The sequence below is a fragment of the Lotus japonicus genome, chromosome 3 (genome assembly GCF_012489685.1).
Source record: "Lotus japonicus ecotype B-129 chromosome 3, LjGifu_v1.2".
NCBI classification, from domain to species: domain Eukaryota; kingdom Viridiplantae; phylum Streptophyta; class Magnoliopsida; order Fabales; family Fabaceae; genus Lotus; species Lotus japonicus.
The window spans coordinates 8,268,829-8,290,253 of record NC_080043.1 but is presented as its reverse complement, the minus strand read 5'-3'; the positions used below and the strand labels follow the sequence as shown (position 1 = coordinate 8,290,253).

The 21,425-nt window shown below is 37.7% G+C and overlaps 3 protein-coding genes and 1 pseudogene across 7 annotated transcripts; 3 read left to right on the top strand and 1 right to left on the bottom strand.

Moving 5' to 3' along the window:
* Window positions 1-871: 871 nt before the first annotated feature.
* Window positions 872-5,606, top strand: LOC130748220 (2-alkenal reductase (NADP(+)-dependent)-like). 5 transcript variants are annotated; one of them, XM_057601394.1, is made up of 8 exons: window positions 1,090-1,228; window positions 1,524-1,797; window positions 1,915-2,768; window positions 2,980-3,157; window positions 3,444-3,546; window positions 3,787-3,949; window positions 4,787-4,869; window positions 5,004-5,606. In XM_057601394.1, exons 5-8 carry the CDS (start codon window positions 3,479-3,481, stop codon window positions 5,380-5,382), a joined length of 693 nt encoding a protein of 230 aa, XP_057457377.1. In that variant the 5' UTR covers window positions 1,090-1,228; window positions 1,524-1,797; window positions 1,915-2,768; window positions 2,980-3,157; window positions 3,444-3,478; the 3' UTR covers window positions 5,383-5,606. The 5 variants fall into 5 exon arrangements, with proteins under 5 accessions (XP_057457374.1, XP_057457375.1, XP_057457377.1 ...); XM_057601395.1 differs by having other exon boundaries at window positions 1,524-2,484; window positions 2,565-2,768; XM_057601393.1 differs by having other exon boundaries at window positions 1,524-2,720.
* A 998-nt stretch (window positions 5,607-6,604) lies between these two features.
* On the top strand, window positions 6,605-11,110 carry LOC130748338 (2-alkenal reductase (NADP(+)-dependent)-like; annotated as a pseudogene).
* A 1,003-nt stretch (window positions 11,111-12,113) lies between these two features.
* Window positions 12,114-15,273, top strand: LOC130749046 (NADPH-dependent oxidoreductase 2-alkenal reductase-like). Its single transcript, XM_057602323.1, has 5 exons — window positions 12,114-12,517; window positions 12,633-12,810; window positions 13,812-13,978; window positions 14,433-14,515; window positions 14,676-15,273. The coding sequence occupies exons 1-5, from the start codon at window positions 12,293-12,295 to the stop codon at window positions 15,052-15,054; spliced, it is 1,032 nt and encodes a 343-aa protein (XP_057458306.1). The 5' UTR covers window positions 12,114-12,292; the 3' UTR covers window positions 15,055-15,273.
* A 1,317-nt stretch (window positions 15,274-16,590) lies between these two features.
* Window positions 16,591-20,652, bottom strand: LOC130748217 (uncharacterized). The gene is made up of 5 exons (XM_057601387.1): window positions 20,171-20,652; window positions 18,161-18,226; window positions 17,979-18,053; window positions 17,785-17,859; window positions 16,591-17,412 (listed from the first exon to the last, which is right to left on the bottom strand). Exons 1-5 carry the CDS (start codon window positions 20,567-20,569, stop codon window positions 17,041-17,043), a joined length of 987 nt encoding a protein of 328 aa, XP_057457370.1. The 5' UTR covers window positions 20,570-20,652; the 3' UTR covers window positions 16,591-17,040.
* Between the last annotated feature and the right edge of the window lie 773 nt (window positions 20,653-21,425).

Sequence of the window (21,425 nt, the reverse complement as noted above, 5' to 3'; positions counted from 1 at the left end):
TAACGTCTACCCTGCCAATTGATCAAGTCATGGGAGTTAAGGACTGGGAGCACTTTGATTTCATCGACTTTATCCTATACAACTATAGATGAATCTTTGTTTGATAAATTTGTAAGCATCTGATGTCTGTATGAAGAACACCTCCTGTTCGAAATTGTAATTCTTAGTGTCTGGAGAGACATAATACTTGAGTGCTTGAAGAGGCATGACAAAAGAATACTTAGTTATGCCTGGAGAGGCATGGTAAAGAAAACTTAATTGTGCTTGGAGTGGCATAGGAAAGAATACTTGAGACATAATACTTAGTGTCTGGAGAGACATAATACTTGAGTGCTTGAAGAGGCATGACAAAAGAATACTTAGTTATGCCTGGAGAGGCATGGTAAAGAAAACTTAATTGTGCTTGGAGTGGCATAGGAAATAATACTTGGTTGTGCCTGGAGAGGCATGAAAAAGAATGTTCGATCTAAAGAGGCATGATAAAAGAATACTTGTAAGGAGAAGACATTTATACTTGATAGTGAAAAGTTTAGTAGTTGACAAGGACTGGACGTAGCCCTCTAATATTAGGTGAACCAATACACTGTCCACTGCCTTCTAACTTATGTCCACCGTTTACATAGCACTTCTCTAGACGATGCCCTTATCTCAAGCTATCTGTAGGTATCATGAATAATCTAGTCAATCATGATTGAATTCCATAAACACAATCCAACCTCCATTGTTGTGTCCCTGTGGTTTTCCTGATGACTAAATCCTGAATCTGACTGCATCTAAAGGGTGACCCGTTACCGGATGTAAATACCAAAAAGATTAGTCAGATACAAAGTGCAATCAACCTTTTTTTTATTATTCTCACCATCTATGAAAGAAAAAAGGAAAAAAAAAGTAGTCTTTGAAACATGATAGCCGCCTTGTCCCATCACTGAGTTCATTTGTTCCTCTTTAACATCATGATCTCACTTGTACTGTTTTACTAATCCTTTCGTGTTGTAAACTGAAGATGGCGCAAGTGAGGAACAAGCAAGTGATTCTGAGCAACTATGTGTCTGGTTTTCCTAAGGAATCCGACATGGAAATTGTTGAGACCACCATCACTCTGAAGCTTCCACAATATTCCAATGAAGTGCTGCTCAAAAATCTCTACTTGTCCTGTGACCCATACATGCGGAATCTCATGGACAAGCCCGAAGGCGCTCCCAATCCTCTTTCCTACACCCCTGGCTCTGTAAGTTATGCTTTTTATGACAACCCTTTTCAGTATATGTAAAACCTGATCCTTAAAGTTCTTATTAGCTTTGTTATTTCATATGAAATCAAGTTGTTTTGTAGGTTGACAATTTTGTTATGAAAAATATCTTAGCAAATTAATGATTTTGGGCCCTTATTTGTACAAATGAACTAAAGTAATAATTTTTTGTGATTAAGTTGTATAATTGATGAGGAAAAGTTAGTTAATCCAAAAATGCAATTATAGAAGGATATATGTATTGCTACTTATTATTGTAATTTTTGTTTGCTAGGAATTGTATTTGATTCAAGGAATTGGTGGATATTAGATAGTTGGTCATGTAATCCATACTTAAAGTCCTTTGAATTTTAGTTGGGCGTAGGAGAGTCGGTTTTCGGTTTCCAGAAACTGAATTGGTGCCGCTTTGCTCCTCAAATCTGGAAGATTTCGTGACATTAGCTTTGGCCCCGGTACCGTTTTCCAGGTTTTTATAAAAAAAGAGTCAAAATTCAGCATGGATGGTGATTCTGAATGTGAAATGGATCAGCTGGATTGGATTTCCAATGGTAGGTGTATAGCATGCTATTTTCCGGGACTTTGATATGCGGATGTAGGGTCTCATTTCGACGGTTAAGCTGCTTGAAGGTAATGGGGAGTGTTATGATTCAGCTTGTTTTGTGCAGGATGCTGCTATGGCTGAGCCAGTGCTTGTGTGCGGTGCGTTGAAGGAAGGATTTCAGGATCCTGTCGGTGTTGGTCGAGTTGAACATGGACTCGCCGTGACTGAGGTGTGTGGAAGACGACGTAAGTTGTCGTGATAAGCGTTGTGTTCCGGGGGAAGTTCCTCTAGGAGTTGTATTCTCTCATTTCAACTCTTTATCCCGTGAAGTGCATTTCCAGTGGAGGATAATGCATGCAACGTGGATGTGGGAGAGGATTTTCTCTCTGATTGTCTTGTGACGAGAGCTCGGAATATGTGGGTGACTGGAAAGCAGGTTGGTGTTGTGTTTTTCGGAACTGATGAGGAGGTAATTGAGGGATGTGTGGAGCAACTTAGATCGTCATATCCAGGGAGATATGGATATTCTCAGGGAATCGGTTGACTTTTGGTGCTATGGAGTTGATTCCTGCCTAGGCTTTTGGTGTTCGGGTTTTGGCTTTGATCTGGTTGCTTTGGTTTTTGGCATGGATTAGGATGCTATTAGAAATTGGGAGGCCTATACTCAACCACAAAAGCTAGCTCAAGAGTTGAGGTTTGCACTACCCTTATAAAGGCTATCTATGCTCTATCTCTAGCCAATGTGAGACTTCTAACACACCCCCTCACGTCCAGGACTGAACAACCTGGAACGTGAGATCAACAACAACGGGTGCCCCGAATATGGGAAGTCTCCACAACAAACAACAAATGGATCTAGGATAGGCTCTGATACCATATTAGAAATTGGGAGGCCTATACTCAACCACAAAAGCTAGCTCAAGAGTTGAGGTTTGCACTACCCTTATAAAGGCTATCTATGCTCTATCTCTAGCCAATGTGAGACTTCTAACAGATGCCATTTGTTTTTTATTTTGGTTTTTTGTAAATTTTTATTGGTTTATGGTTTGGTCCATTGTTGAGAGGACTTGTTCTAAACTTTCATATACTACAATAAATTTTTGCTTTCGAAAAAAAAGAGTGTGCGCCATTGAAATTGCATTTTAAGCCTCAATATATGCAGCTACTGATAATTTTTTAATAATTGCAGCCATTAGGAGGGTATGGTGTGTCTAAAGTCCTGGAATCTGGACACCCAGATTATAAGAAAGGTGATTTGGTATGGGGGTTTACGAAATGGGAAGAGTATAGCTTGGCCCCTTCAGCCCAAATACATTTCAAAATTGAGCATTTTGATGTTCCGCTTACCTACTATACTGGAATTCTCGGTATGTATTCGATGATTTCGATTTTCTTGAGTCTGAATGAATGATTTACTTGACTCTGATACCAATATTAACTACAGCTTGCAAATCATTGAATTTTCATGTGATAAATGAGTACTCTCTTTGTTTAGTGTCATTTAAGGTCATGGGTTAAAGTCATGATGGAAGAAATCTTTTGTATTAGTATACGTGTTGGTGGTTGTCTGGCTGTTTGCATTGTTCCTATACCCATTTTCCATTTTCTTCCTTTGTTCAATGAAGGTTATGAATTGATCTTTTGATTCATTAGATTATTTGGCTGATCACCTTCATTTTGGAGGAGGAATGAAAATAAATAACTTCTATACTCATTTGGAACTGAAATGTCACTGCTTTGTATATCTGTCTGGTAGGTTGTTTCTATATTTCTTTTCTCTTTTTATCTTTTGTTTTATTTGGCTTGAATTGATCATTAGTTCACTAGACTAATAGGCTAATAAAAGGTCTATTTGGAACCGGTAGCTAAGTTCTTTTGTATGTTTGTAGCAGCCACAATTCCATAATAAACTCCTCAATTTGCATTGAACTTTAATACTTCGAAGATCATTCTTCCTTCTTATTCTATTGTGTGTTTTCATCTTTTATACAGGTAGGGCAGGAATAACTGCTTATGGTGGTTTCTTTGAAATGGGCTCTCCCAAAAAAGGAGAGAATGTTTTTGTTTCAGCCGCCTCGGGTGCAGTTGGTCAACTTGTTGGCCAATTTGCAAAACTGACAGGTTGTTATGTTGTTGGAAGTGCTGGAACTAAAGACAAGGTATTGATTTAGTTATGGAAGTTTTATCTACCTGCATAAGTCACCCATCTCCAATTCCTTGTTTGTTCTAAGTTTAAAATGCGACAATTTTTTATTAGCAGATGTAGCTTATGAAAATATTTCTACTCTGCTAATTTCCAAGCTTCAGCAACAGTCTTTTCAATAGAAATCTCTTCCCAATGGAAAATTTGAGACATTTTGCTTCTTCTTCTTTTTCATAATTCTTGGAAGGATTAAAATACATTAAATTTCTTTTAGTCAATGGAACATCTGGTTAATTATGTCAAAAAATGTATAACAGTAGTTCTATGGATAGATTCTGTTAAAACATATACTCGATTATGCATTTATACAGTCATATTAGAGTAGTATTCGTCTCTCTTCCCCTCATCAAATAAAATGGAAGAAGAAATTTATGAAGTGAACTGTGGCATGGATTAACAATAGTACTTGTCTTTCTCCTATATTTCTGTATTTAAAGTTAACAAACAGATTGCTGTGAAGTATTATGCGTTTGGAAGTGCTTATTTGAGTTTATCTTATAGCATAAGCACTTGTGCAAGTGTTTGGGTAAGCTTATGAAAATACATTATAACCTACCTATAAGCTATTCAGATTAGCTTATGACTAAGCTCTTATACCTATCTATATGCTATTTTGAGTTATTTCAATAAGCTTCTCAAATAAACATATGAATAAGCTATATGATATGGCTTATTTCCATAAGTGTTCAATTAAGCTAGTTGTTTGCTAAAACGCACTAATGTACCAATGCCTGAAATAGATTCTGCTTTATAAGAAAAATTTAATACTCAAATGCAAGTCTTTTACAATCAGGTGGATCTATTGAAGAGTAAATTTGGATTTGATGGAGGTTTTAACTACAAGGAAGAGCCTGACCTCGATGCAGCCTTGAAAAGGTTTGTATTCTGCACCTGTAAATTCTGGTAATAGAGAGATTTAAACAACTTTCTTCATGCACATTAATAATTTAAACTATTGTTCCTATCAATAAATCATAATAATGAGAAGTGGATGTCCCTGTACAAATCAGGCACTTTCCAGAAGGTATTGACATTTACTTTGAGAATGTTGGGGGCAAGACACTTGATGCTGTGCTCCTGAATATGAAACTCCGTGGTCGCATAGCCGTCTGTGGAATGATCTCACAGTATAATCTTTCTCAACATGAAGACGTGTCAAATCTGGCACAGATCATATATAAGCGGATACGCATGGAAGGTTTTAATGCCACAGATTTCTATCCTCTATATCCCAAATTCTTGGAGTTTGTCCTGCCTCATATTAGAGAGGGGAAAATTGTATATGTTGAAGACATAGCTGAGGGTCTTGGAAATGGTCCTGCAGCTCTGGTTGGTCTTTTTAGTGGTCGTAATGTTGGAAAACAAGTGCTGGTTGTTGCTCGTGAATAAAAAGGTTGCAGATTTTCTATGCATTGTTATCTTATCAGTGTTTTTTTCATGTCCCCTCTTGAGTGCTGAGTATTGTTCTCTCATAACTGACCATTAAGTGGTTGTTTAGTGTGATAAATATCATGTCATGACAAATAATAATATGTAACAGTTGTATTATAGTTTCCTAAAAAAACACATTTGTATTATAGTGATTAATAAGAGGAGACAGTTAACACTCTAAATGGGAAAGGGCATGAGGGAGCTCCCGTTTTATTTCCTGTTTTCTTGTGTAAACTTTCCAAGTAATGGGTCTGTAATGGGTCTGTCCACTTGTTGGGGTATTAAATTTCTCACCTCCAGCATTAAATTTCCCACCCCAAAGTCGGGTGAGAAATTGGTTGTTGGGGATGGGAAATTTAATCACCACTTGTTGGACTAACTGACCATTTGGGCCCATATATGGGTCGCAGTGTCTTATCTTCTTGAGCAGTTATAAAGAAGTCTACGAAATCTTCTACACATTTGTGTTGAATATAAGATGTGTCCTAGCTACATGTCTAAGAAAATGCATAACGCAAATACTCTCTCACATTTAAATCTCATCATGTCCCTGATGTAACTAAACTTGAAATAGGTGGCAAAAATAAATATGAAAAATAAAAATCAATATCAATATCAATCGATACAAATTAGAAAAGAACAAGGTGTAGGAGAGTCACTTTCTGGTGTGTCAACTATAGGTGCATTCTACTACCACATTGATTCTCCAATCATTCTTTTCCATGTGTCCTTCCACTAGCACGTCATCTACGAAAGTCGTGTGCCACTCTCTCCTTTCTCTTCGCCATTGAATGCGTCCCTCAATTCGCGAAGCCACCTCGGCTGGGAATCCTAAGCCTCATCTCCTCCATGCAATTCCCCTCCCACGACCTCCTGCCTCGCCCAACTCCACCATACCCCGCTGACACTTCATTGTGGTGGTGGTTTTGGCTTCTAATGTCGTCGGAGATGCCCAAGCCTTCATCTCCCATCTCACATAGGAATAGCGATAGCACGAAACACTCCTTCCCAAGTTTACATGAGATGTGTCCTAACTACATGTCTAAGAAAATGCATATATATAACAAATACGCTCTCACACTTAAATCTTACATTGTCCCGATAAAAGAACTAAAATTGAAACATGTGGCAAAAATAAATACGAAAAAGAAAAATTTAAAAACTTACACAAGACTGCTAATCTATCATAGGGAAGCTGGAGAAAAAGTGGAAACTTACAAAAAAGATTGGATGGCTGACAAGACTCTTCGTTTCGTTTTGAAAAAGTTTCGTAATAATACCATTCCTTTTAATCTGTTTATCTCTTTTTTTCAATGATCTCACTTGTACAGTTTTGCATATCCTTTCGTGTTGTAAACTGAATATGGAGCAAGTGAGGAACAAGCAAGTGGTTCTAAGAGACTATGTCTCTGGTTTTCCTAAAGAATCTGACATGGAAATTGTTGAGAGCACAATCACTCTCAAGCTTCCAGAAGGTTCCAGTGAAGTGCTGCTAAAAAACCTCTACTTATCATGTGATCCATTCATGAGGAATCTCATGAATAAGCCAGAAGGCCCTCCTAATCCTTATTCCTACACCCCTGGCTCTGTAAGTCATGCTTTTTATGGTAACCCTTTTCAGTATAAGTCAAACCTGATCATGTAAGACCTTGTTTAGCTTTGTTATTTCATATCAGATCAACTGTTTAGTAGGTTAATGATTTTGTTATGAAAAATATCTTAGCAAATCAATGATTTTGGATTCTAACTTGTACAAATTAACTAAAATAATAACTTTCGGGTCCGAGTCTTATGGATGGAAAAAATCTCGCTGTGAGAGCTAGCCCCACTATGATGTGGATGTTCTCCTCTCGTACAGGAGGATTGACTCTGAAGGAGGATACATGTAAGCGCCAAAAAAAAAAGAATTGTATAATTGCTGAGAATGGTTGAGTACACTTGATTCTAAAGCCAAACTGAATTCTGAGGAGAGGCTTCTTTGACTAGGTTCTGGCCTTCTTGGTGAAGGTGCTGGGTATTGATTCTGAAGAAAACTTAGTTAATCCAAAAATGCTATTATAAAAGAATATAGTATTGCTACTTATTATTGTACTTTTTGTTTGCTTGGAATTCTGTTTGATATGAGGAATTGGTGGATATTAGATAGTAGTCATGTAATTCATACTTAAAGTCCTTTGAAGTTTAGTTTGTCTGATTTTAATTTTTTTTTATTTTTGAGATTGACATTGCTAAAAGAATGTAAGGCATTGAAATTGCATTTTAAGCCTCAATATATGCAGCTACTGATAATTTCATAATTTTTCAATAAATGCAGCCATTAGCAGGGTTTGGTGTGTCTAAAGTTCTGGAATCTGGACACCCAGATTATAAGCAAGGTGATTTGGTGTGGGGGTTTACTAAATGGGAAGAGTATAGCTTGACCGCTTCAGCTCAGATACATTTCAGAATAGAGCATTCTGATGTTCCGCTTACCTACTATACTGGCATTCTCGGTATGTAGTTGATGATTTCAATTTATTTGAGTCTGCATAAATGATGTACTTGATACAGATGCCAATGTAAACTGCAGCTTGCAAATTATGAAATTCTTAGGTCATAAATGAGTGATAAGTTTTTCACAGATTGGTTGTCTGGCTGTTTGCATTGTTCATACCATGATACATTACTATAGGATTTGCCTACGGTTAATAGCCGAAACATCAGTCCAATAAGCCCAAGTGGCTAAATAACTGGTTGTTTATTTTCTGATTCTAGAATATTCCTAGAATAACAACCTCTCTTAGATGGTGACACTTGTAAGGTGATCCATGATCCATGGAGACCATCCATCTAGTAAAAGGAAGAGTAAAGAAATGAACATGGAAGAAGAAAATTGAGCAATTGCTCTCCCAATTTGTTTTTCTCTTGATTTTACATTCTTAATAAGAATTCTAGGTCTTGATAGGAAACAACGTCCTATCAATTTGTGCTTTCATGCCTTGAATCATGCCTCTTAAACCTGATTCGAGCAATAATCTGCCCGCTGCCATTGATGGGAAGTTATCCTCGTTCATCCATCGCCAGGATATGCAGGACTCTCGCAATGATGCCCTTACTACTGCCATCAACAATCTGATGGAGAAAGTCTCCCAACTCTCCACTCAATCAACCCAGATTCCGCCACAACCACCACCATTTTGCATTTTGTTCTTTTTATTAAATGAAGGTTATATAGGTTGAGTTGATCTTTTGATTCAAGAGTATTTTTCTGACCAGCTTCATTTGAAAAGAAAAGATATTAAATGACTTTTATACTCATTTGGAACTTAAATGTCACTGCTTTTGTATATCTGTCTCAGCCACATCTTATTGACAAACTCCTCTCACTCTCTCAGCCTATAGCTGTTATAGTATACTTGTTTTATTTTATTTTCTGCTTCTTCTGATTGACTTGGCAAGTATGCAAACAAGCTTCTGCTTGTTAACCATCCTTGAAGAAACCTGTTCTGTGGTATGTGGTTTTCTGGTCGCCTGTTCCTATATTTGTTTTACCTTTTCATCTTTTGTTTAGTTAAAGTTATTTGGGTTGAATTGATCATTGATTCACTAGACTAATAGGCTAATGAGCTTTAGTCTTGAGGAGAATAAATATTTAATTAAAGGTTATCATCATTTCGAACCTCTAGTATGTCTGTTGCAGCCATTAATAAACTTCTCCCAATTTACATTGAACTTTTAGTATTTTGAATATCATTCTTCCTCCTTATTCTACTGTGTGTCTTGATTTTACCAATGTATTTTCATCTTTTAATACAGGTATGCCAGGAATCACTGCTTATGGTGGTTTCTTTGAAATAGGCTCTCCCAAAAAAGGAGAGAATGTTTTTGTTTCAGCTGCCTCTGGTGCAGTTGGGCAACTTGTTGGGCAATTTGCTAAACTGACAGGTTGTTATGTTGTTGGAAGTGCTGGAACTAAAGACAAGGTATTGATGTAACAATTGAAGTTATATATACCTTCATAAGTCACGCATTACCTTATTTGTTCTGCAGTTTAAAATGCTAATTTTTTTAGTAGCAGATGTAGCGTATAAAAATATTTCTACTGCTAATTCAAAACTTGAGCAATACTCTCTTTTAAATAGACATCTCTTCCCGGTGAAAATTTTGAGACATTTTGCTTAATTGTTTTATTTTGCATAATTCTTAGTAGAAGTAAAATACATTAAATTTCTTCTAGTCTATGGAGTATCTGGTTACTTGTGTCAAACTAAATGAATAACTGAGGTTCTATGCACAGATTCTGTTGAAAATGTATACTCTCTTATGCATTTGTATATTTATATTTACAGTAGTATTCATCTCTCTTCCACTCATCAAAAGAAAATGGAAGAAGAAATTTACAAAATGAATTGTGACATGGATTAACAATAGTACTTGTCTATTGTCTTTCTCATATATTTCTGAATTGGAAGTTAAGAAACAGATTGTTGTGAAGGACTATGCATTTGTAAGAGCTTATTTGAGTGTATCTTATAGCATAAGCACTTGTGTAAGTGTTTGGGTAAGCTTGTGAATAGCTTAAAACCTACGTATAAAGTTGTTTCAAGTAGAAGTTGTTCAGATTAGCTTACGAATAAGCGTTTATACCTGCCTTAACCTACTTACTATTTTGTTCTTGTTTCAATAAGCATATGAAGAAGCGCTTATGTAATTAGTGCTTATTTCCATTAGTGCTTAATTAAGTTGTTTTCTACAACGCGCTTCTGTACAAACGCCTGAAATAGATTCTATTTTATTTGAAAAAAACTAATACTCAAGTGCATGTCTTTTACAATCAGGTGGATCTATTGAAGAGTAAATTTGGATTTGATGAAGGTTTTAACTACAAGGAAGAGCCTGATCTCAATGCAGCTTTGAAAAGGTTTGTATTCTGTAGCTGACAATTTTGGTAATTGAGAGATTTAGATCTAATTTTCTTAATGGCCATTAAACTTTTAAATTGCTATGCCTATCAATAAGTCATAACAATGAGTAGTGTATGTCAATGTACAAATCAGGCACTTTCCAGAAGGTATTGACATTTACTTTGAGAATGTTGGGGGCAAGACACTTGATGCTGTACTCCTGAATATGAGAATCCATGGTCGCATAGCCGCTTGCGGAATGATCTCACAGTATAATCTTACTCAACATGAAGGTGTGACGAATCTAGCACACATATAAGCGCATTCGCATTGAAGGTTTTAATGCCATGGATTTCTATCCTCTATATCCTAAATTCCTTGAGTTTGTCCTGCCTCATATTAGAGAGGGGAAAATTGCTTATGTTGAAGACATAGCTGAGGGCCTTGGGAATGGTCCTGCAGCTCTGGTTGGCCTTTTTAGTGGTCGCAATGTTGGAAAACAAGTGCTGGTTGTTGCTCATGAATAAAAAAGCTTGCGGTTTTTCTATGCATTGTTATCTTATCAGTGTTTTTTTCATGCTCCCTCGTGAGTGATGAGTGTTGTTCTCTCATAATTGACCAAAAAGTGATTGTTTAGTGTAATAAATGTCATCTCATGACATATAAGTGCCATTTGTATTTTAGTGATTAAGAAGAAGAGATGGTCACTGAGCTCCTGTTTTTTTTCCTGAACTGTACTGTAAATGTAGCAGCTGTGTTATCACTTATCACCTTTGCAGTCATCTTTCTCAACTCTATGATGACACTCTGTGTTTCTGATGATCCTGTGGTGAGCTGTGGGACTGTGTCAATGTATTATAGACTTACTGCTCTTGCATAAAAGCATTTGCTGTTTTTTTAACAAAATAAATATATATACACCTACATTGTTATAATTCCATGGAATGCCTTAGCTTCTTCAGCCTTTGAAGACAATGCTGACGGAGCTCATTTTCCCTCTCCTAGTGACATCCACATGTGCCCTTCATCTCACCAAGTCCCCTCATTTTTCTTTTGATCATTTTCTTACCCACCAAAAACACCATTTAGAACCACCATTTCCCTTCCCTTTCTTTCCTATTCTCTTCATCTTCTTCAACCCCAGCAACCCCCTGAAACAAAATCCCAATAATCAACCCCTTACCTTAGAAATCAACACAAACCCATAAGCTTCATCAATATTCTTCATCTCCATCCTCCTCATTTATGCTCAAGCGTATAATCGGGTCTCAAAAATTCAAAAAACTTCAACACTTAGTCGAGACTGATCACCCACTAAACCCAAGCGTTTAGTCGGGTCGCAAAGATTCAAAAAAACTTCTAAGTGTCAAATATTTAGTAGTCGAGGCTGACCTCCCACTAAACCCAAGCGTTTAGTAGGGTCTCAAAGATTCAAAACACTCATATCATAAGTATCAAACACTTAGTCGAGCTCGATCGCCCACTAAACCCAAGCGCTTAGTCAGGTTTCAGATTCAAAACTCATAAGTGTTCAACACTTAGCCGATGTGGATCACCCACTAAACCCAAACGTTTAGTACGAATGCCTAGCTTCAAGAGTCCTAAGTGTTGAACACCTAATCGAGTAATTTTCATCCGCTAAACCTCAGAGTTTCGTTGAAACGCAAAGTTTCAACCACCTATGTGCCAAAACACTTAGGCGGACAACAAGCCCCCCGCTACGACCAATAGCCTAGTAGATTCACACGGAAAGAAAAGTCAAAGCAGATGAAGCAAGTGTAGATTCAAAGAAAAAACATTGCAAACAAATCCCCCAAGAGATATGAATAAAACGAGACTCGAAATGAGATGTAAAACAAAGTGATGTGACATGACATAGACCAAAAATATTTAGATAATGCACCATTAGTTGCTAGTTTGCATTCCTCTCTAACCTGGTGATCTCACTTCTACAACTTTCCTTTCATTTATGTTGTAAACTGAAGATGGCGCAAGTGAGGAACAAGCAAGTGATTCTGAAGGACTATGTCTCTGGTTTTCCTAAGGAATCCGACATGGAAATTGTCGAGAGCACCATCACTCTGAAACTTCCAGAAGCTTCCAATGAGGTGCTGCTCAAAAATCTCTACTTGTCATGTGATCCATACATGCGAATCCTCATGGCCAAGCCAGAAGGCACTCCCAATCCTCGTACCTACACCCCTGGCTCTGTAAGTCATGCTTTTTTATTGAAATTAATCTAAGAATGTGCATTTCCATTGATATTGCATTTTGAGCAATCTGTTTATGATGCAAGTACTGATAATGTTTGAGTAATTGTTGCAGCCATTAGTAGGGTATGGTGTGTCTAAAGTCCTGGAATCTGGACACACAGATTATAAGGAAGGTGATTTGGTGTGGGGGTTTACTAAATGGGAAGAGTATAGCTTGGTCTCTTCAGCTCAAATACTTTTCAAAATTGAGCATACCGATTTCCCTCTTTCGTATTATACTGGAATTCTTGGTAAGTAATCAATAATTTTATTGTTGAATCAGAATGAATGTTGCACTTGATCAACTGCTAGTTGAAAATCGTCGAACATTCTGTGATAAATGGATATGCTCTTTGTTTTATGTTATTAAGATAAGGAAAAAGTTCCATTCATGCTCCATTTTTAAGTGGAAATGGAGTGGAGAGAAGAGAGACACAAAGAAAAGAGGGAGGAAATAAGAGATGTGATAGGTGATATGATTGAAAGAGAAGAGAGAGATGGGTAGAAAGTGAAGGTGGAAATGAAGTGTAAAATTATATAACTGTAAAGTGTGAATGAGTTATAGCTTTTGGCCTCTTGCCATATTTAGTATATCAAATATAACAGTTTAGCTGATATTGCAAAATTAAGTTGAACAATTACATGTACTTGATGAGAAATATGAGTTTGAGATGTTTTAAGTAGTAGACAGCAAGTAATATAAGTAGGAAAAATACATCTATCCCCATTGATGAATTACAAATTTACAATGTACGTAAACCATTTCGGTTTATTCAAAGAGGTTATGACTTATGAATTTTGAAGACAGCAGAAAGTTTTTAGTTTTTTTGCAGTTGTCCCTTGTTGAGGCTCCTAACTTGGGGTTTCTTCATGTTTCCTTTAAACTCTGAATAAATATGGGCTATTCATCTTTGGTTTTCTCCTTAACTAATTAACTGCAAATAATGGCGGATAAATGATGAAGTCATGATGTAAGGGTTGGAGAAGATAAATTGGTAGAAGATTACAACTTAGATAAAAACTTGATGAGGCAAAAATAACATAAAAATGGCAGTGTCTCAATCTACTAGTTGGTTTTAATATATCATAAATAGATGGATAGATGGCTTAACCATCATCATGGAATTATATAGCTAATTTTTTTTGTAGGCCTGTTGCAGCCACAACTCTGTAATAAACTCCTCTCAGCTTTCATTTAACTATTTCCTTGTGTGTTTTGACCTTACCAGTGTGTGTTCATCTTTTAACACAGGTATGCCAGGAGTGACGGCATATGCAGGTCTCTTTGAAGTGGGCTCTCCCAAGAAAGGAGAGAATGTGTTTGTTTCAGCAGCCTCTGGTGCAGTTGGTCAACTTGTTGGCCAATTTGCTAAACTTACAGGTTGTTATGTTGTGGGAAGTGCTGGAACAAAAGAAAAGGTATTGTTGAAATTATTGAAGTTATGGGTATAATTCATAATCACCTATTCTTAATTTATTATTTGTTTAAAATACTACTATTCTTTATTAGCCTATTTAGTCTATGAACATATTTCTGCTCTGCTCATTTCAAGCTTGAGCAATACTCTTTTAAATTGAAATCTCCTAATGAAAATTGAGACATCTAGCATAATTTTTTCTTTAATTTATCCATGATTGATGGTGTATTTAAAATCAATGAATTTTTTTCTAGTCAATGCCTCAATGGAGCATCTCGTTACTTTACTTGCACCAAAAAATGTATAACTTTGTGGTTCTATGCACAGATTTGGTTAAAATGTATACTTCATCATGTATAGTTTTCTTTGCATAGCTCATTCAAGGTTAGGCCTGAAGTAGATTCTGTTTTTATCAGCACAAAAGTAAAAACTTAATGTGGATCTTTTACAATCAGGTTGATCTATTGAAGAATAAATTTGGGTTTGATGGAGGTTTTAACTACAAGGAAGAGCCTGACCTCGATGCAGCTTTGAAAAGGTTTGTGTTCTATACCTGACAATTTTTTGTAAATGTGAGGTTTAGATCTAAGTTCCTTCATGGCCATCAAAAATTTAAATTATGTGTTTTGCAATGAAACGCAGTAGTGACTAGTTTATGTCATTATACAAATACTAGTTTATGTCATTATACAAATCAGGCACTTTCCAGAAGGCATTGACATTTACTTTGAGAATGTTGGGGGCAAGACACTCGATGCTGTACTCCTGAATATGAGAGTCCACGGTCGCATCCCTGTCTGTGGAATGATTTCACAATATAATCTTGCTCAACAGGAAGGTGTACAAAATTTGGCACACCTCATATATAAGCGGATTCGCATGCAAGGGTTTATGTTCAGTGATTTCTATCACCTATATCCCAAATTCTTGGAGTTTGTCCTGCCTCATATCAGAGAGGAAAAAATTGTGTATGTGGAAGACATAGCGGAGGGTCTTGAGAATGGTCCTGCAGCTGTGGTTGGCCTTTTTAGTGGTCGCAATGTTGGAAAACAAGTGCTTGTTGTTGCTCGTGAATGAAAATCTTTTCTGGCATTATTATGGTATCAGATTTTGTTCTGAATTCTTATTGAAAATTTAGCAGTCTTGATATCATCTTTTGTGGTCATCTTTCTGAACTGTATGCTGATGCACTCTGTTCCTGATGGTTCTTTGAGTTAAGTCAATATATTATACTGATTACTCATGACTAAAAGAAGTTACTTCTTTTTTCTAATGTAAATACTTTGTTATTTTACAGGTCTGAGAATAATTCTTGGTATAAATATTCATAAACTTTGATTAGATTTCACCTATTTGATCTTTATAAAGGAAGAAAAACAAAATTCTCATGAGACACTCATGAGAATTTGTGGCTTCCTTTTTAATAAAACACATTAGATTTGCCTCGAGCTGTACACATAGGGTGTGTTTGTGAGTTGGGGCAGGGGAGGGAAAGGGGAGGCTTATGAGTTATGAGAAACCCTCCTCTTGTTTGAGAGTGTGTGAAGAAGGAGGTAAGGGTTTGAGGAAATTTTTAAAACCCTCCAAAATCCCTCCAAGGTTGCATTAATGAGAAAGATCTCTGGGGAAACCGCTAAAACCCTCCTCTTGTTTGAGAGTGTGTGAAGAAGGAGGTAAGGGTTTGAGGAAATTTTTAAAACCCTCCAAAATCCCTCCAATACATTCCTCTTGTTCTAGTTATTTTGTGGAGTTTCTCGAAAGTGGAGTTTTGGTGGAATTTTAAGCTTCCAAACAATGGGAGGATGTATACTCCCTTCCCCTCTTTTCCCCTCCCATTCCGTTTCCCTCAAAGTCTTCATCTTCCTTCCCTCAAAATCTCTCAAACAAAGCCATAGGGCACTTCCTCGCCCTCTCAAGTGAGTACTTTACACAAACACCCCTTTCTCTTTCTCGTGTGTTCTTCCTCTTAGGTTTTTTTGGCTGGGCCCAGCACCACCATGTTTCACATCTATGATTAAAACTCCTCGCCGCTCTCAACGTCGTCGAACATGTTTCTCTCTTCACTACCCTCATTGCCTACAACAACCACTATCGCCGCTTCCACTCTCCTCCTATGGAAACATCTCTTACTTTATCCTTCGACGACACCGCGGTTAGTTTGACAAGGATTGGACAAGATTGAACTTTTTGTGATTCTTGACCTTGAATTTTAGACTATGATCATGCAATTGATAGTCCTTGGTGGTTCTTGAGATTTTTTTTTTTAATACAGAGCATCCCTAGCAGAGGGATAAAGCCATACGCCATGGAAGAAGCTATGGCATACTTTACTTTTTTTTTTAACTTATATCATACTTTACTTAAATACAAACAATTTTCAATATGCATTTATAAATCCGATCCTACCAATAACTCACCCAGCACCTCAAGAGTCAATCACCAATCTGAGTTTAAGATAGATTTGTTTCACGATTTACCTTCACTGATCAAACGACCTACTGCCACTGAAGTTCTAAATGATTTGGGACGATGAAAATTATTCATAAGATCTTCGGATGTACACAAACAAAGATAAAGCATCAATGATAATACTGATACTTGGATACGTTAATGTTTCCATAATTGGTCCTCTGAATTTCTATAATCAATAACCCAATAGTTACTACTTACTACATCAGAAATGACCTGATCAAGCAAAGCATTAACACTGAAAAGCACTCTTACCATTCAAACCGAAATTTTCCCAACCATATCGAGCAATTCAAAAACACCATCTAACTTATAGTGCAACATCTTAATTTGTAAATCCAAAACAAATGACATAATGAACTGTGTACTCGTAATCTGGATACTCTGCAGTGCTATGAAGCCTACCTCTAATATACAAAGCTGTTGGTCCTTAGCAGATAGGGGACATCAATGGTTAACACTTCAAATGATGTTCCCTGTACTCAAAAGCCTGAGGACCTACATTGTGATGTTACGGGTGGTGGCAGCAAAGGGACACCCTGGCTCAGCATTTATTGGGCTGGAAAACCTTTCCGATACGGTGTTGGTGGAGGTCTAGTACCCTTGCGGAGGTGGCATTAATGGAGGTCTAGCACCCATGTTGAAACCTGCTGATGCGCCACTAACAGGAGGTGGGGGTGGGATAGATGGCATTCCACCAGGAGGAGCAGGTCTAGGACCGTTTGCTGCCATAGGAGGCGGAGGCGGTGCAGATCCTGGCATTGGAGGTGGAGGGGCTCTAGGAGGATTTCCCATAGGTGCACCAGGAGGTAGCCCTTGTGGAGGAGGTGGTGGTGGTGGTAGTGCACCTTGTGGTGGTGGAGGCAAAGGCCTTGGTGGAACCCCAGGAGCTGTAGGGCCATTGTCAGTAGATGCAGGCTGTGGTTTGTTAGCCTCTGGTGGCTTGGTTTTGAAATACAATTGCAGCTGCAGACAAGAAAAGAAATATTAGTAATGCACATCATATTAAAGAAAAGAACAAAGGAAAGCAAGAAACAAAGAGAAAGCGAAAATTGCAGCCTAGTTCAGTTATCAAGCGCTTGAAGTTGAATCATTAATTTCATAATTTGCACTGATGGTAACAAGGGCGCACAACAATTAGAATGCAATAATTTTGCAATTTTTCAATCAAAAGATCATTTTTCCATTAAAGAAAGGCATTTGCAATTTTGCACAGTGAGCACGCTTGCTCTCATGATGCAGATATCAACACAATATTCCCAATTACACACACAACATGTACAATTGGACAGACCAACTTTTCCATAACCAATAGGAAAGAGGAGTGAATGTACTAACTGTAAACATCTTTGAGTCTGGGTCCCAATGCGAGAAAAACTTTGGTGTAGACTTATCAATCTCTGTGCTAGGTACCTGAAAAATGTAGATTAATAAGCACAAGAAGTAAATTTCTGCAGCTTGAAACATATGTACTGAAGGTCCAAAAAGATTTATTTCTTTAAACCAAAGAATAGACAAAAGCAATGATTTACCTTGAAAGAAATTATTTCATATGGTTCCGCAGCAAATAAGAGATACTGATATCTTTTATCAAACGGTTGCACCCTCTGCGTCCACAAGAAAATGTGAAAAGTGAGAAAAACAGAAATGCTAAAGCAAGAGATCAAAACACAGAGGAAGAGAAACGTAGATAAACAAAATCAAAATCATAAACCTGCTCGTAGGAAGACATAAATCGGTGCCTTGGCTTGGTGAGCTCTTCAATCTCAGGATATTCAATCTAGATTAACAGAAATAAAAAAATTATATCATCATATAATGTTAGAATAATAAGAAGCCAGTGTAATTAATCGCGGATCGCGGCAAATCGCGATGAGTCCAAAATCCGCTATGACATATAACGGATAGCGTAGCGGGCAAATAGCGGAAACCGCATAGCGGTTAAAATAAGTAAAGTTTTATATAAAAAATAGCTTGTCACAAGCTATTATTTCAAAAAAAAAACTGCTGCACAAAATAAAAACAAGACATGTAATGAAAATGCATGAAATAACCATTCATAACTCAAAAATATTAAAATATCCAAGGCAGTTCCAAATAACCAGACATGGTAAACTCAAAACAGTGAAAATAAAAACACAAAACCAGTCACTGTAAACTCAAAACAGTGAGAATAAAAACACAAAAAGGTTCAGGTTTCCTAATTTAATGCCCCAATCAACAATGAGGAAGAGAGAAAGAGAATTCAGAAGAGAGCGTAAGGAGAATGAAGTGAATAGGTCTTAATAAAGGGAAAAAAAAACGTTCAGGTTTCCTAATTTAATGCCCCAATCAACAATTTCCTAATTCAATGCTCCAATTAACCAATTTCCTAATTCAATGCACCAATCAAGCAATTTCCTTATTCGATGCTCCAATCAGCCAAAAAAAACGTTTAGGTTTCCAGGAAATCCGCTATTTCCGCTTCAGTGTCCATAGCCGCTATGGCTTTCGCGGCCGCGATTGCGTTTATCGCGGTGGCCGCGACGTCGCGGCGTCGCGATCGCGCCAGCCCTAAAATCCGCTACGTTATAACGGCATAGCGCCGTTATAACCGCTATTTGATTACACTGTAAGAAGCTGAGAAGTTGTGGGGAGAAGTGTAATTGACAACAACAACAACAATAGCTAAAGTTTTTCCTACAAGGTGGGATCAGCAACATAGATCAAATAATACCATAATATCCTAATTACAAATCATAACAAACCATTTATCTAATTATCTTCACTTCAAATCCTTCCTAGAGTGTGTTTAGTTTCCAGTTGAAAGCACATTCAACTGACATGCTTGGCTTTTCAAGACAGGTTTTCCAACTGAGCAAAGTTGTTGGATTGAGAAAAAGCACAATCATATCCTATCCAATGACTTAAAGTTTACATTGGCCTCTTTACCGGAGCTTCTACAGATCTGCTTTACGCATGCCCAAACCACTATACCATCTATTCCACTATAGGTCCAACCCTAATTCTCTCTAATGCTTTCGATCCTATTCCATCGAGTATGAAAGCATTAGAGAGATAGTTGAGGGAATGCTCCTTACCGGTGATTTGTTGATAAAATCCACTACTATTTGCGGCCTTAGTTTGAAGAATCAAACCATTACATTATTAATTCCAGTGTCAATATACAAATACTAAAACTTCAGAGTTTATACAAGTACATAAACAACAGGAGACAAAGATACTGCAGCACAGAGATGGGAATAGAGCAAATTTCAAAATTATAGTTTACATAGTGGTTTGACTTATAGCTTACATTCACCTCCATACTAGTGCTTCTATGATTCTGCTCAAACCAAATAAACTAAGGCCATTAGCCATACCATCTTTTCCAATATAGGTGTGACCCTAACTTCATCTCCGACGCTTCCATTCCCTAATTCACTCTTGAAGGAAATGCTCCTTACCAATGAGTTTATTGGTCAAATACACTATTACTTGGAGCCTTAATTAGAAGTATTAAACCATTACATTCTTACTTACAATTTCAAAAATACACCCACTAAAACTAAGGGTGAATACAAATACATAAACAACACAAAACACAGATACAATGCAGCACAAAAACATGGAAGTAGAGCAAAATTTAATTTTTAACACACCCAACAACTACAATAGAGCATATAAAAATACAAACAAGCTCAATTCAAAAAGGGCTTTCTCAAAAAAATTAGGGTTTCCTTACCTGGAAGAGAAGAGATCGTTGCTTCGTATCATGGTCAAATTGCTTGGTAACACGATACCCAGGGCGACCAATCTTCACAGATTTCCGAAGCGAGAGCTTCCGCTTGTGAGGTTGTGGATGAGCAGGGGCGTCTTTGGCCTCACGCGCGGCGCGCTTAGCGAGATTGGTCTGGTGGCGCTTCCCCTGCGTGTGGGCGAGGTAGTTACCCTCGTTGTTGTGGAGCGTGAGGCAGAGCTTGCACTCGTAGCTGCCAAGGTGGTTGCGCATGAAGTATGGGTCCTTGGCGAGGTCGATGGTTTCCAAGGCCAGTCGCCGGAGACGCTCGCGGCGGTCGATGGCTTCGTTCTGCGCCGTCGCGGCGCCTCCGCTTCCGGGTTTCGATCCCCATTCCCGATCCATTGCGAGCTACTGGTTACGAGTGGAGTGTGTGCGCTGCACTGGTTTTGATTGCAACAGTTTCAATTTGGTTGAAGGGGAAGAGTGATATATAGGACGTGGTTTCTTCTTATCTTGCATCTTTGTTGGGCTTTTCATCTCTTTCACTAGTGGGCCTATGCTCATAAGCCCTATAATACCTCCGCTTCCCGGAACACAAAGAAATTGAATGTTGGATTTTAATTTCGGGAATTAGAATCTTAAAGCTTCCGGATATAAATTATGGAACACTTAACCAAAAAAAAAAAATTATGGAACACAAAAATAGGCTTATTTACGTCGTTGGAAGTCATGCTCACTGGATTCTGGATTTTAAATTCCCGAAAGTTTTCGGGATTTAAATCTCAGAAGCTTGAATGGATGCGTCATCACTCCTTCCTCATCCTCTTTACCCATCAGATTTTGTAGCTCCCTCTAGATACCAGCAATCTCCCTCGGAACATCACCAAACCTCTGTTTTTCACACCTTGCTAAATTTGTGAGCATAAAGTAGCCTTATCATAAGGGTTAGCCCTCCTCTGCTCCCAAGCCCCACGCAAAATCCCATCACAAGTCTCATCCTTTAACCAACAACATTCCTCAAACTGTTGGATCCTCCTCCTTCCCTGCGTGTTTCTATGCCTCGGCTCAAAATCTAAACAAATAACCATATGATCAGAGTCACCACGGAAAAAGGTGATAAACCTTGGCTCTCAGAAATAACTCTGACCATGAAGAAGGAGTCACAAACCTGACCAAACGGGCCATTTCGCATATGAAACCTCCTGACGTTTACGCCACATGAACATATTACCCTCATATGCCAAATCATGGAGACCAA